The sequence below is a fragment of the Piliocolobus tephrosceles genome, chromosome 1, assembly GCF_002776525.5.
Source record: "Piliocolobus tephrosceles isolate RC106 chromosome 1, ASM277652v3, whole genome shotgun sequence".
Lineage (NCBI taxonomy): Eukaryota > Metazoa > Chordata > Mammalia > Primates > Cercopithecidae > Piliocolobus > Piliocolobus tephrosceles.
The window spans coordinates 159,583,558-159,598,622 of NC_045434.1; the positions used below are offsets into that span (position 1 = coordinate 159,583,558).

The 15,065-nt window shown below is 37.0% G+C and overlaps 1 protein-coding gene across 2 annotated transcripts in view; it reads left to right on the top strand.

Annotated features, from left to right (window-relative positions):
• The window catches only part of DOCK7 (dedicator of cytokinesis 7), a 243,640-nt gene that overhangs the window by 118,262 nt on the left and 110,313 nt on the right, over positions 1–15,065 (top strand). For both annotated transcript variants that reach the window (XM_026454153.1, XM_026454154.1), the window contains exons 17-20: positions 1,372–1,510; positions 3,326–3,427; positions 11,445–11,531; positions 13,849–14,080. In XM_026454153.1, the coding sequence (XP_026309938.1) occupies positions 1,372–1,510; positions 3,326–3,427; positions 11,445–11,531; positions 13,849–14,080 (560 nt within the window). The remainder of the gene's footprint in view (positions 1–1,371; positions 1,511–3,325; positions 3,428–11,444; positions 11,532–13,848; positions 14,081–15,065) is intronic.

The window sequence follows — 15,065 nt, forward strand, 5'->3', positions numbered from 1 at the left end:
CAGCCATGCTTTTCTATAAAAGTGCCCTCTTGGGATTATTCTCAGTGAATATTGAGAAGAAAGTGTCATTGGTTTGATCAAACAAGATATTTGTTGTATTCTTAAGAGTCTGGAAGCACTTCTAAACTAAGACAAATGCAGTTTGTGGGCGTTTCCTGATTTTACTGGGTTTTTTGTTTATTTTAGCGGTCAATTCTAGTCCGTGTTTTGGTAACTTTTTTTATTTCTTCAACGAGATGGTTGATGTAAGACAGTCTATAGAGCAAAACTAGATCTTTTTTAAAAAAATATTTTATTTTATTTATGTTTTGTCTCATTCTGTCACCTAGGCCGGAGTGCAGTGGCAGGATCATAGCTCACTGCCGCCTTGAACTCCTGGACTCAAGTGATCCTCTCATCTCAGCCTCCCGAGTAGCTAGGACTTGTTTTTTTTTTTTTTTTTTTTTGTAGAGATGAGTCTGGCTATGTTATGTAGACTGGTCTCAAACTCCTGACTCCAAGTAATCCTGACACCACAGCCTCCCAAAGTGCTGGGATTACAGGTGTGAGTCACTACACCTGGCCTCCAGTGTGATATTTTGATATTAAGTTGTCTAAAGATGCCTTTTTACCACTTTGTTTACAAATTAGTTTTTTTTACACATTAGTTTTAATATGAAAGCATACTCCTATGTAGGGAAAATGTTTTATGAATTGTTTATCAGAATTGGCTCATAAATATAGAACTCCCTACCTTAGTGTCTTTTTTTTTTTTTTTTGAGACAGAGTCTCCCTGTGTCACCCAGGCTGGAGTGCAGTGGTGTGATCTCAATTCACTGCAAGCTCTGCCGCCCAGGTTCATGCCATTCTCCTGCCTCAGCCTCCCGAGTAGCTGGGACTACAGGTGCCTGCCACCACGCCTGGCTAATTTTTTTTGTATTTTTAGTAGAGACGGGGTTTCACCATGTTTGCTAGGATGGTCTTGATCTGCTGACCTTGTGATCCACCTGCCTCGGCCTCCCAAAGTGCTAGGATTACAGTCGTGAGCCACCGTGCCCTGCCAGTGTCCTCTTTTATATAGCTTCCAATCTAATGGAGATCTCAAGATCAAGGTGGTGATTATTAATGAACTTTCAAACAGTAGGATTACTCAGCCTATTAAGAAAAATGGGATGAGAAGTTTCAGAAACAGTGGCAGCTCTCTTTTATGGAAGTAGGATTTAGTTATTTAGAGATTGGGGATAAAGAAAAACATTTTGGACTAGAGGAAAAATTAAACATGAATCTTAAAATTTTTAAATTATTCAAATATACAAATACATTATTTATTTTGGACAAGTTACTGACTGTTGTGTTTTTTTGTTTTTTTGTTTTTTGTTTTTTTGTATGAAGGTCTCCTGATTTTCATGAAGAAATCAAGGTTAAGCTTCCTGCTACTTTAACTGACCATCATCACTTGCTTTTTACTTTTTATCATGTTAGTTGTCAACAAAAACAAAATACTCCTCTTGAAACACCAGTTGGATATACGGTAAGTCTTTTTGGTTGAATATTTAGATCAAAGAGCTAAAATAATGGTGATATTTAAGATATAGTTGATATTTCTTGTCAGTTTTTGTTTTCTTTCTGTTTTTCTTTTTCTTTTTTTTTTCTCCTGAGATGGAGTCTCACTCTGTCACCCAGGCTGGAGTGCAGTGGCATGATCTTGGCTCACTGGAAGCTCCGCCTCCTGGGTTCTCACCATTCTCCTACCTCAGCCTCCTGAGTAGCTGGGACTACAGGCACCCACCACCATGCCCAGCTAATTTTTTTTGTATTTTTAGTAGAGACGGGGGTTTCACTGTGTTAGCCAGGATGGTCTCCATCTACTGACCTCGTGATCTGCCCACCTCAGCCTCCCAAAGTGCTGGGATTACAGGCGTGAGCCACCGCACCTGGCCTTCTTTTTCTTTTTTTTTTTGTTTTTTTTAGACAGAGTCTCTGTCTCCCAGGCTGGATTGCGGTGGCGCGATCTTGGCTCACTGCAACTTCCGTTTCCTGGGTTCAAGCAGTTCTCCTCTCTCAGCCTCCTGAATAGCTGGGATTACAGGTGCCCTCCACCATGTCCAGCTAATTTTTGTGTATTTTCAGTAGAGATGGGGTTTCACCACGTTTGCCAGGTTGGTCTCAAACTCTTGGCTTCAAGTGATCCACCTGCCTTGGCCTCCCAAAGTGCTAGGATTACAGGCGTGAACCATGACGGCTGGCCTGTCTCTTGTTATTTGAATATTCCCTGTCTGATTCCCCATAGTTACGAAGTTGCATTGATTAGGAAGAGCCATTATAACAAGAAAATGGCCATTAATGTAATTAGCTAATGTAATTAATTGATTTATTAACTAGCATGTATAAACACTTGGGTGTTAGTCCTGATTATTAGGTGTATACCCAACAATGAAGCATAAATATAATAGGTTCACTGACTCTTCAGCAGATAATGATTTTAATATAAAATGAGTAAAAGAGAATATTGGAGAAAAAATTAAAACCCTTGTGTCTTTTTCAAAATTATGATTTCCAGCCTGGGCAGCATGACAAAACCCCATCTCTACCAAAAATAAAACAATTAGCTAGGTGTGGTGGCGTGCACCTGTGATCCCAGCTGCTAGGGAGGCTGAGATGGGAGGATTGCTTGAGCCTGGGAGGCAGAGGTTGCAGTGAGCCAAGATCATGCCACTGCACTCCGGCCTGGGTAACAGAGTGAGACCTTGTCTCAAAAATAAAAATAAAAAAAAAAAATAAATTACTATGATTGAATTGCAAAGATAAACCTAAGATGAAGGACATCATAGTATGGTGTAACACAATCCTGTCAGAAAAATTATGCTTTCAGCCAAAAGAGAAAAGCTAACATTTGATTCATTATTTTTGTCTCTGGCAATTTGTGACATGAGTTTTGCTCTACCTATAAGACAATAAATTTATGATCATACTTTTTGTTTCTAGGATTCCTATCTAATCAATTATTTCTTTCACGATTTACATTGAAATGATTATCTCAGTTTTAAAATATATTTACTTTATGGCTTTTTTCTAAGACTGACTTTTCGCCTCTAGATTTTAATATTGCATGGTTAGTAATAATAATGTTTTGAGGATCTCCTGCTTAATAAAATTTCATTAGGGAAACTTCTCTTTAGAGGAATTATGAAGGCCTATTATTATTATTACTTATATAATTAAATCCCTTAATGTTTGATGATATGAGACAAATTTGGCTTGTACCAAGTTCTTAAAACGTGCTTTCTAAGTAAGTATTTTTATAGCAAATGTATTTAAAATAAAATTGTTTTATTTTCTTTAAAAGTGGATACCAATGCTTCAGAATGGACGGTTGAAGACTGGCCAGTTTTGCTTACCAGTCTCACTGGAGAAACCACCACAGGCTTATTCTGTACTATCTCCTGAGGTCAGTGTCTCCCATGTTGACATTCTCCAGATTGAATGAAATGGGTTTTTTACTATAAATATGTTTTTACCAAGCAAACTCTTGCCATTTCTTCTACTTAAAGTTTATAGATCATGAAGGAAAAGTATTTTCCCCCATGATTAAAATTCTTTTACATAAAACTTAGAAGCTTTTATCCTGTTTTTAAATTTAAATTTAAATATCCTCATTTTAAAAGCAAAATAATACATGGAATGAAAACTCAAAAGATCATTTTGGAGAATTTTCATACTGTAACATGAGAAGCTTCTTTAAATAAATGAATATTTCTTTTTTTTTTTTTAGTAGACTGTTAACATTTCACTAAAAGACTGGAGGAAGAAAAACATTTAAATTAATTTTTTAGAATCTTTTTGTAATTGATGATTGTGTGAATGAAAACACAGTTGCTGTGAACCTGTAATACAAGAAATATTGGCAACTTTGATGATTACATATGTGATTTGAAAGACTCGTAACACAAACATTGGAAAAATCTCAATCAAGAATCAGTAGCCACTGTTCATAAACCAAAGTTACTCTTGAGAGAAACACAGTGGTTGTCAGTGTCTCTTAATGATTTTGAATATAACTGCTGTAAATGTTACTCTAAAATATGTCTTGTGAATATGTCCTGGTGACATTTGTTTTCAGAATACAATTCAAAATGTATTTACAAATAAATTTGTATGTATTTTTATTTTTTAAAAACGATATAAGACTTTTTGCTCTGATCTTATTTCTCACTGTTCTCTGTCACTCACTTTGCCCTAGCCACATAGCACGGAGCCTCTGCTGTTCCTCACACATGAAAAGTGCATTTCCATTTCAGGCCCTTTGCTTTCCCCTCTGCTGGCAGTGCTCTGTTGCAAAGCCTGTTTCTTCATTTTACTCAGACTTCCACTCAAATATCACCTCACCAAGGAAGTTGTCTATGATTATTCTAAAGAGCAGCCTCTCCCACTTTATCTGTTTATTTTTCCTCATATCATTTATCATTGACTTTATATTTAAAATGTTTTTTGTTTATTTATTCTCTGTAGAGTATAAACACCATGAGGGTAGGAACTTTGTCTGTCTTGCTCATTGCTGTCTACAAGTATTTAGAACAGTATTTGGCATGTCATAGACACTCAATATGTATTTATTAGATTAATGAATAAAGACAATAGAGTAAGAAATATGACTCTCCCTCCGCCCAGTCTTTCATTCATTTTTCCAGGGACACATCTTTTCAGGATGACTTTTTCATGTGACTTTGTTATACAGAAAGGTGGCCTTTTGTCAAAGAGTATTGTATTTCAAAGGAGATGTTTTAAAAGAAAATGTATTTTTGTTGAAGTTAAGGATTTGTTTTTACTTAATTGCAGTGCAAGTTCAGCTTTCTAAAGGAAGACTCATGATTTTCTTCTAGCTACCATACTATATATGCTCACGGATCAAGAATATGGTGATAATTTGGATTTGACTATAGATATAAAATATAGACTGCTTGACATGTGAAATAAGCCACCTGATTAAGAGCCAAAACTTTTTTAAACAGTTGACCCTTAAACAACATGGCGGTAAGGGGTAACATCCCTCCTCCCTAGCATGCACTTGAAAATCCACAGATAACTTTTGACTCCCTAAAAACTTAAGTACTAATATAATAGTTTACTGTTGACTGAAAGCCTTACCAGTAACATAAACAGTTAATTAGCATGTATTTTGTATGTTAAATGTATTATATACTGTATTCTTAAAATAAAGTGATATAGAGAAAAGAAAATGTTCTTAAGAAAATTGTAAGGCACAGAAAATATATTTACTATCCCTCAGTAGAAGTGGATCATCATAAAGGTCTTCATCCTCATTGTCTTCATGTTGGGTCGGCTGAGGAGGAGGAGGAAGAGTAGGGATTGGTCTTGCTATCTTAGAGGTGGCAGAGGTAGAAGAGGTGGAAGAGGTGGAAGGGGAAGCAGGCACATTTGGTGTAACTTTACAGAAATACATCATAATTTCTGTCTGACATTTTTGCTTTTTCATTCCTCTAAAAATGTTTCCAGAGCAGGATGCAGTGGCACACCTGTAATCCCAGCTTCTTGAGAGGATCACTTGAGTTCAGGAGTTTGAGGCTGCACTTTGCTGTGGTTGTGCCTTTGAATAGCCAGTGCCCTTCAGCCTGGGCAACATAGCAAGACCCCATCTCTTTTGAGAAAGTGTTTCTGGCCAGGCATGGTGGCTCATGCCTGTAATCCCAGCACTTTGGGAGGCTGAGGTGAGCAGATCACCTGAGGTCAGGAGTTCAAGAACAGCCTTGCTAACATGGCGAAACCCCTTCTCTACTAAAAACATAAAAAATTAACCAGGTGTGGTGGCGGGCACCTGTAATCTCAGCTACTCGTGAGGCTAAGGCACAAGAATCGCTTGAACCTGGGAGACGGAGGTTGACAGTGAATCGAGATTGTGCCATTGCACTCCAGCCTGGGCAACAGAGTAAGACTCTGTCTCAATATAAAAAAAAGGAAAAAAATATTTCTATATGATGCCAATGTTTATTCCATCGTTTGTTTTAGTTTCAGTGCCCTTAGCACAGATGGGTCCATGTTTTAAAAGAAGTCGAAAGCAGTCTTGAATAACCCTTCTGCCATGTTGTATAGTGTCAATTTGTTTTCTGACACTGTTTCTTCTGTGTTTTCTGCCTCAATGTCTGGCACTGGTTTAGAAGCACTCATCTCCATCAAGTCATTTTCTATTAATTCCTCCATGAATTTCTCCTTGGAAATCTTTACCCCTCTTTTTTTTTTTCCTTTTTGCCATATCCACAATTTATTTCATGATTTTCTTAATTGGCTCTGTCATGAAGTCTGTGAAGTCATGACAACCTCTGGACAGTTTTCTACAGCAAGAATTTATTGTTTTGGGCTTGATGGCTTTTGTTACAACAGTGATAGCATTTTCAGTGGTATAATCCTTCCAGACTTTAATGATGTTCTATTTATTGGGGTTCTCTTCATAGCATTCACACTCCTTTCCATAGAGTGCCATGTGTGATGAATCTTAAAGATCCTTATGACTCCCAATCTAGAGGTTGAATTAGAAACATGGCATTTGGGGGTAGGAAGAAGACTCTGGTGCCTTCTGTGTTGAACTCATGGGGTTCTGGGTGGCCAGTGGCATTTTCTCATATCAAAGTAACTTTAAAATGCAGTTCCTTACAGCCAAGGTACTTCCTGACTCCTCCCCTTTTCCGTACTCTTCTTCCTTGTAACTGTATAAAATTAGGATTTTTAAAAATTATGGTAAAAATGCTTGGTGTGGTGACTTATACCTATAATCCCAGTGCCTTGGAAGGCTGAGGAGGGAGGATCCCTTGAAGCCAGGCGTTTGAGTTTACTGTGAGCTGTGATTGCACCACTGCACTCCAGCCTGGGTGACTGAACCAGAACCCGTCTCTTCAAAATAAATAAAAATGTTACGGTAAAAATATATATAACATAAAGTTTTTCATTTTAATTTTAAGTGTATATTTCTGTAACCTTAAGTATATTCAGTGTCCTGTAAACAAGCCTTTTAAAACTACTTTTAAAACGAAATATTTGTATGCCAAAATACAACATTATTTACTTTATTTTATGAATTTAACAAAAAGCTTATCATGTGATATATAATCCTCTGGGACTTGGTTTTTTTCATTCAACATTGTATTACTAAGATTTAGTGTTTCTGGTATATATAGTTCCTATTTCATTCAACTTTCTCTGCTTTATAATATTTTTCAGTTCTTGCCTCTTTGAAACCCATTCTCACAAAATAAAGCAATTTTAAAATTAAAATTAGGTGGTTTCATTCTATTGCTTATGATCAAATAAAACATTTCTCTGGCTTTTTCTTTCACATAGACATAATCCAAGTATTTTTTCCCATGACCTACAAATCTCTGAATGATTTGGTCTGTTCCACTTCTCCAACATCATCTTCTACAATCATTACTACATCCCTTTCTCTCTGCACTGACAACTTCTTCCAAGCTTTTTTCTGCCTCCAGCCCTTTGAATTTTCTCTTTCCTTTTCTTGATCTTGACATAGCTGAGTCCTTTTCTTTATTAAAATTGTAGACACAGCAGCATCTCATCAAAGAAGTCTTTCTTCACGGCATGAATTTGCAACCTTTCTCTCCTCCATGCTGCTGATACACTCTGTTTCTTTTTAATTCTATTTTATTTACTTAACAACATAGCCACAATCCAAGTCTGTATGTAGGTAATTGTGTAGGAGCAAGTTAAATCTTTTTTTTTTTTTTTTTTTTGAGACGGAGTCTTGCTCTGTCGCCCAGGCTGGAGTGCAGTGGCCTGATCTCAGCTCACTGCAAGCTCTGCCTCCCGGGTTCACGCCATTCTCCTGCCTCAGCCTCCCGAGTAGCTGGGACTACAGGCGCCCACCAACACGCCCGGCTAATTTTTGTATTTTAGTAGAGACAGGGTTTCACCGTGTTAGCCAGGATGGTCTCGATCTCCTGACCTCGTGATCCGCCCGTCTCGGCCTCCCAAAGTGCTGGGATTACAGGCTTGAGCCACCGCGCCCGGCCCGCAAGTTAAACCTTTATATACCAAATTGAGCAAAGTTAACTCTCAGAAGAGGTGTGGGATTATGAAAGGATTTTTGTTATTTTTTAAAAAATCTATATGCTTTTGAACAGCAATATAACATAATCTTCTAGGGCTTTAATCCTGGCTGCAACACTTAATTATGTGATCCTGGGCAAGTTTCTTAATCTATCTGCTATGGAACAAATTGTTTTCCCCCCCAAAAATCATATATTGAAGCCTAACCCTCAATGTGATGACATTTGGAGATGGGGTCTTTGGGAAGGAATTGGGTTTAGACAAGGTTACAATGGTAGGGCCTTCATAATGGGATTAGTGCCCTTGTAAGAAGAGACCAGAGAGCTTGATATCCCCTCTCCCCCAGTGTGGGTATACAAGCAAGAAGGTGGCCATCTGCAACCCAGGGTTGGAACCCTCACCAGAAACTGACTATGCTGGCACCTTGATCTTGGATTTCTAGTTTCCAGAGAACAGTGGGAAAATAAATTTCTGTTGTTTAAGCCACACAGTCTATGATATTTTGTTATGCAACCTGAACTGATGAATGCAGACTTTGGTACCAGGAAGTGGGGTGCTACTGTAATGTATTAGTACATTTTCACACTGCTGATAAAGACATACCCAAGACTGGGAAGAAAAAATGTTTAATTGGACTTATGGTTTCACTGACTGGGGAAGCCTCAGAATCATGATGGGAGGTAAAAGGCACTTCTTACATGGTGGTGGCAAGAGAAAATGAGAAGGATGCAGAAGCGGAAACACCTGATAAAACCATCAGCTCTCCTGAGGCTTATTCACTATCACAAGAATAGTATGGGGAAAACCACCCCCATGCTTCAAATTCTCTTCCACCGGGTCCCTCCCACAACACATGGGAATCCTGGGAGTACAATTCAAGTTGAAATTTGGGTGGGGACATGGAACCAAACCATCTCGTGTAATAAATACCTAAAAATATAGAAGTGACTTTGGAACTGAGTAATGGGTAGAGGATGGGAGAGTTTTGAGGTACATGGTAGAAATAAGGACATTAAGGGCAATTCTGGTGAGATCTCATGTAGAAATGAGGAACATGTTATTAGAAACTACAGGAAAAGTGATTGTTGTAATAAAGTAGTAAAGAACTTTGCTATACTGTGTTCTCATGTTTTGTGGAAGATAGAACGTGTGCTATTTGGATATTTGAAGAACTTTCTAGAGGTATTGAACATACAGCTTGGTTCCTTTTGACTGGTTACAGAAAATGTGATAGGAGAGAGTTGAATTGAAGAAGGAACTGTTAAAGGAACCAGAACTTGAAGATTCAGAATATTTTTAGCCTATCCACATTGCAAAAATGAGAAAGCATGTTCTGAAGAGAATACCAAGTGTATGACTGGACTGCCACCTGATAAAGAGTTTATGGAATTATACAAGCAGAAGCACTGCCACTTTCAACTGAAGGGGAAGGAGATGGGGTGAAATGAAGGAAGGATGTTGGACTTTTTGGATTTGACAGGATATAGAGCTATTCAGCTGTCAACATGTACTGTTCTTCAAAATGAGGAGAAAATGACCCTGAAGGTGATTCAGAGATCATCAGGCCCATTGCCTTGGTTTCAACAGCCCAACAACCTCTGCCTGAAGCCTTGGGGGCAGAGTCATTTGGCAGAGCCTTGGGGCAAACCCCTGCTCATAGGAGCTCTGGGGGTAGACCCACGCTAGACCTGTGGGGATGATGCTGTTGCCCCAGTGGTCCCAGAGGCAGAGCATGAAGCCAAAGAGTGTAATTCTTTAGAGACCTGAAATAAATCCCAACATATGGACAGCTAATTTTCAACAAGGGCACCAAGAGGATGTGATGAAGAAAGGATAGTCTCTTCAATAAATAGTGCTGGAAAACTACATTTCCACATGCCAAGGAATGAAATTGGACCCTTATCTTACACCATTACATAAAAATCAACTGAAAATGGAAAAAAGACCTAAACATAAGACCTGAAACTTTAAAATTCCTAGAAGAGAACATAGGGGGAAAAGTCCTTGGCATAGGCCTTGGCAATGATTTTTAGGATATCACACTAAAAGCTCAGGCTACAAAGGCAAAAATAAATAAATGAGATGAAATAAAAACTAAAAAGCTTCTGTACAGTAAAAGAAATGAAACAAAAGTTGGTGAATTGGGAAAAAATATTTGAAAACCACATATCTGTTAAGGGGTTAATATCCAAACTTTACAAAGAACTCATATAACTCAGTAGTAGAAAACCAATAACCTGATTTTAAAATGGGCAAAAGATGTGAATAAACTTTCTCTAAAGAAGATAAAAATGGCCAAGAGGTATATGAAAAGGTGCTCAAGATCATTAATCATTAGGGAAATGCAAATCAAAACCTATGCAGTATCACCTTACTTCCATTAGTGTGGCCGTTATCAAAATGTCAAGAGATACAAATGTTGATGAGAGTGTGGAAAAAAAAAGAGAACCCTTGTACACTGTTGGTAAGAATGTAGATTGATGCAATTATCATGAAACACAGGATGGCGGTTTCTAAAGAAAAATAGAACTACCCTGTGACTCAGCAGTCCTCTTCTGGGCAAATACCTAAAGGAAATGAAATCACTATCTTATAAAGATATCTGCACTTCCATGTGTATTGCAGCATTGTCCACAGTGGCAAAGATATGGAAACAACCTAAGTGTCTAACAGATGAGTAGATAAATTGTTTTGTAGAGAGACATAAATACATATATAGTGATAGAGATATACTATATATGTATATATAGAAATTGTTTTTTAATATATTCACACACACACAATGGAATATCAGTCAACTTTTAAAAAGAAGGAGATTATGCCATTAGCCACAGCATGGATGAACATGGAGGACATTATACTAAGTGAAATAAGCTAGACATAGAAATATTAAATGATCTCACTCAGCATGAGGACATAGTTAATAAAATTGCACTGTATTTGGTATTCTTAGCAGGTTTTACCTGCTCTTGCCACAACAACAAACAAAAAAATAAGTTAACTATGAAATTACGGATATGTTAATTTGCTTGACTGTAGTAGCCATTTTACTGTCTGTATATATCCCATAACATTGTGGTGTATATTAAACATATACAATATAATTTATTTAGAAAACAAAAACCAGTATTGTTTGAGCTTTAAGAGCTAATGGACCCTTCAGAGCCAATTCCTTGGTAGATTTTGGACTTTCTTGGGACCTGTCACCCCTCTTTCCTCTTTCTCCTTTTTGGAATGGGAATGTCTATCCCATCCCTGTCTCACCATTGTATTTTGGAAGTACGTCTCTGGTTTCACAATTTTTTTCTCATTGGGATATTGTAATTTTTGTTTATTTTCAGAGTTCATAATCTACTTAAGCAGCTGTGATCATTATATTTAATATCTTACAGGTTCCTCTACCTGGCATGAAATGGGTAGATAATCACAAAGGTGTTTTTAATGTTGAAGTTGTTGCTGTTTCATCTATCCATACACAAGTGAGTTTTAATAATTTTTATTATCAATTTTCACTTAAATAAATTGAATGTATTATCTAATATTTGTGATGTCAGTTTTGTTACTTGTCATAAATCTGTCATTGCTGTCAGATTTATGAGAATATATGTCAGTTAAAAACATGGAATATTTAGAAGATTTTTTTAAAAAGAATCAACAAAATGTCATTGAATGTCAACAAAAGCAAACATTTTATGTTTCAAAATGTCATTGACTTCATTTTAAATAGTTAATTGACTTGTTTTTTCTAAGTTTCTGGTACATGGCAGAATAATTAGAATTGAGAAACCATCATCAGCTCACTTTATTTATCATAGACTTGGGTATTTCAGGTGGAAAGAGTTTTTAGGGATCATTTGTTCCAAATTCCTTATTTTTGGAATATACCAAGTTCTAATGGGTTTTATATATCCTCTTTCTCTGTCTGGAATGCTTTTCCTCCTGGTATTCATTTGACTTATGAATTAGAGTTTCTCTTCCTCTCAGAGAGGCCTTCCTTGGTTACTCTTTTAAACATAGCAGCCTCAGTACAGTATGTCATCTTACTCTGCACTTATTGCTGCCTATGCCCAGCTTCTCTGTTGCGCTTTGACTCTGTCACTGTGTGTGTGTATATAACACACGTAAATACACGTTTGTTTATTGTTTCTTTCCCACATTAAATGGTAAGTTCCATGAGATCAGAGATGTTACCTGTTGAGGAAAGAGCTTTTCCTTCAACAACCTTACAGTGTAATATGGGAAAGGGTAAAATGTATGATAAAATTAGTACAGTGTTACATATATTAACTAAATTCTTTAAAGTACAGAGGGGAGAGTTATCTGTTCTGCTAGAGACTGAGCTGTTGCATTTGTAAGTAGGCATTTACTACACAGAGAAAGGGAGAGTGGGCAACTCAGATGATGAGTAGCAAGTACAGAGTTACAGTAGTCTAAGGACCATCAGGTAACCTGGTGTGAAAGTAGTTTAAAGTGCATAGGAAATCATGATACATAAGGATAGAAGGCTGGTAATAGATTGTGAAGGACCGTGAATGCCATAGAGTCCAGGTAGATGGTAATTTCTACCCTAAATAGAGAACATGAGAGAAGTACTTTTCGGGCCATGCTAAGGGGAAGCAGTTATGGTGCCTGTGAATTTATTTTTGAACCTGTTGAGTTTGAAGTGCCTATGTACTTCAGATGGAGATGTCCTGTAGGTGGTTGTAATTAGTTTGAAGTTTGGGTTTGGAGATAACAGAATAAATGTGATAACTGAAACTGTATTGGTAAATGTGGTTTTCCATGGAGAATATGTAGAGTGAGAAGAAGCAAGTATTTAAAATGAAATTCAGGCTTCACTAACCTGTACAGGGAAAGGGTGGTGTGGAGGGCTTCCCAAAGCAGAATTCGCCAAGGAAAAAGGCTCATAGGATGAAGTCCAGAGGAAACAAGAAATAAGCTTCCAAGAATCCTCTCCCAGTGGAATCACATGGGGCAAGTTGAAACAGCATGTGTGAAATGTTGTCTGCCATGGAAGTTCAGTACAGACTCAATTCCCAGGGTTTTTTCCTAGGGGCTTGTCACATAGGCACCCTTTGCACAACATGTACCAAAATTCCACATTCCCAGAAGGAAAGTAGGTGTTCTGCTTATACCATATTGTTTGCACAGATGGTTTAGGCACAGTGAACCATCTCTGTCAATGGGAACCCCCCTGAAATCCAAGTCCCAGTCATTAGCCCAAGGCCAAACTTGTAAACAGGGCTTCCAAAGAATAGCTGTCTTAAGCCCACTGTGTTAATTCTTTTCTGCACAGTGAGGTAGGGGAAAATAAGAAGACACAGCACCTGTATGCTGTCTTTGGGAAGAAAGTTGGTAGTATATAGATTTTACTTAGCAGTACGCAGGTGGCTTCCAGTAAAAGAATGACTCCAGTATTATAAGATATGGCAGTGAGTTTGCCTTGTATCCAAAGGCTTTGGCCCTGAAAGACAATAAATTAATAATGGACAAAAGTGGGTTACTCATATACCTGCCACAATAATTGAACTTCAAACTGATAAAGCAAACTAAAACTAAAAAAAAAGAAAAAAAATTCTTAATTAGTATCAGTAGTTTTCTTAACTAATAGTATTTGAAGTGATCATTTTATAATAATAAATGAAAATGGATTTAATTGGAAACAATGTTTGTTTACCTATATGAACTTTTTAGTGTTATCAAGTAATATGACATGTTAGTGGTCCGTGGTCCTTTAGAATTGGGAAATGTATAAAGTTGTAAGTGCTTAGTGCTTTTGTTCATTCTTTGTTTTAGGATCCTTATCTTGACAAATTTTTTGCTCTGGTCAATGCTCTGGATGAACACATGTTCCCAGTCCGAATTGGGGACATGCGAATCATGGAAAATAACTTAGAAAATGAATTGAAGAGCAGTATTTCAGCACTGAATTCATCCCAGTTGGAACCAGTGGTCCGATTTCTTCATCTTCTGCTAGATAAACTGATACTTTTAGTTGTTAGACCTCCTATCATTGCTGGCCAAATAGGTAATTTACGTTTGTTTGGGGATGAGACATGAAATCTATAACTTGACATCTCTAAATTTTGTTTTAAAACAAATCATGGTTTCTATTTGCTCTATATAAGGACTATATTTGATTTGAGGTAGAGGATGTTATTTACTTGTTTATAATGCCATAAAGTGATAACTTTTATTTTGTTTTTATAAAATGTGTCCTTTAGGCATATACTCAAATTATAGAAACAAATGTATTTATTTACCAAATATTTATTAAGCACTTACTATGTACCTGACACTGATAGACACTGTTCAAGGCATGGTTCCTGACCTTAAGATCTCACAGACTAGTTAAGAAAGCAGGCAAACAGGTAAATCATGTTGTACTTTACAGGATGTATAATCTACCTACTCTACATTTTCATTCATCTGCTATCCTCCACTTAATGTAGCTCTTCTTTCCTTCATTTGCTCAGTCTCTGTATTCTCTTTTTCTTTTTTATAATTCTGGAAGGAAAAGTGTTTTTCATTCCCATCCTTTTTCAAGGTTTACTCCTTACTTTTTACTAAAAGCTTTCACCCAAATCCTGCAGGGAAGTTGAACTTGAAAGAAATTTCAGCTAACCAGATAGAATTTTTATGTTTGACTAGTGGCACAAAGGAGAGGGATATTCGATTAGTTGAGTTTTTTTAGGGGAGACTTATAAGTAGAAATAATTCCTGGGCTGAGTATTTAAAGATGAAATAGGAGTCTGACAGGTTAACATTATTCCAAGGAGATTAAACAGCATGAAACAGCATGTGCATAGTACACAGACATAATGAACTCAGAATGAATTTGGGGAAGAATTGTAAGTAGTTATAAATTGGAGGATTGATTAGAGGTAATATGGAGAGTGGGAGATGAAGTTGGGTCTTCCACACTTTAGGAAATTGGGACTATTTTTCTGTAGGGAATAAATAGCCTTTGAAGGATTTGGTCTTTTTTTTTTTTTTTTTTTTTTTTTTTTTGG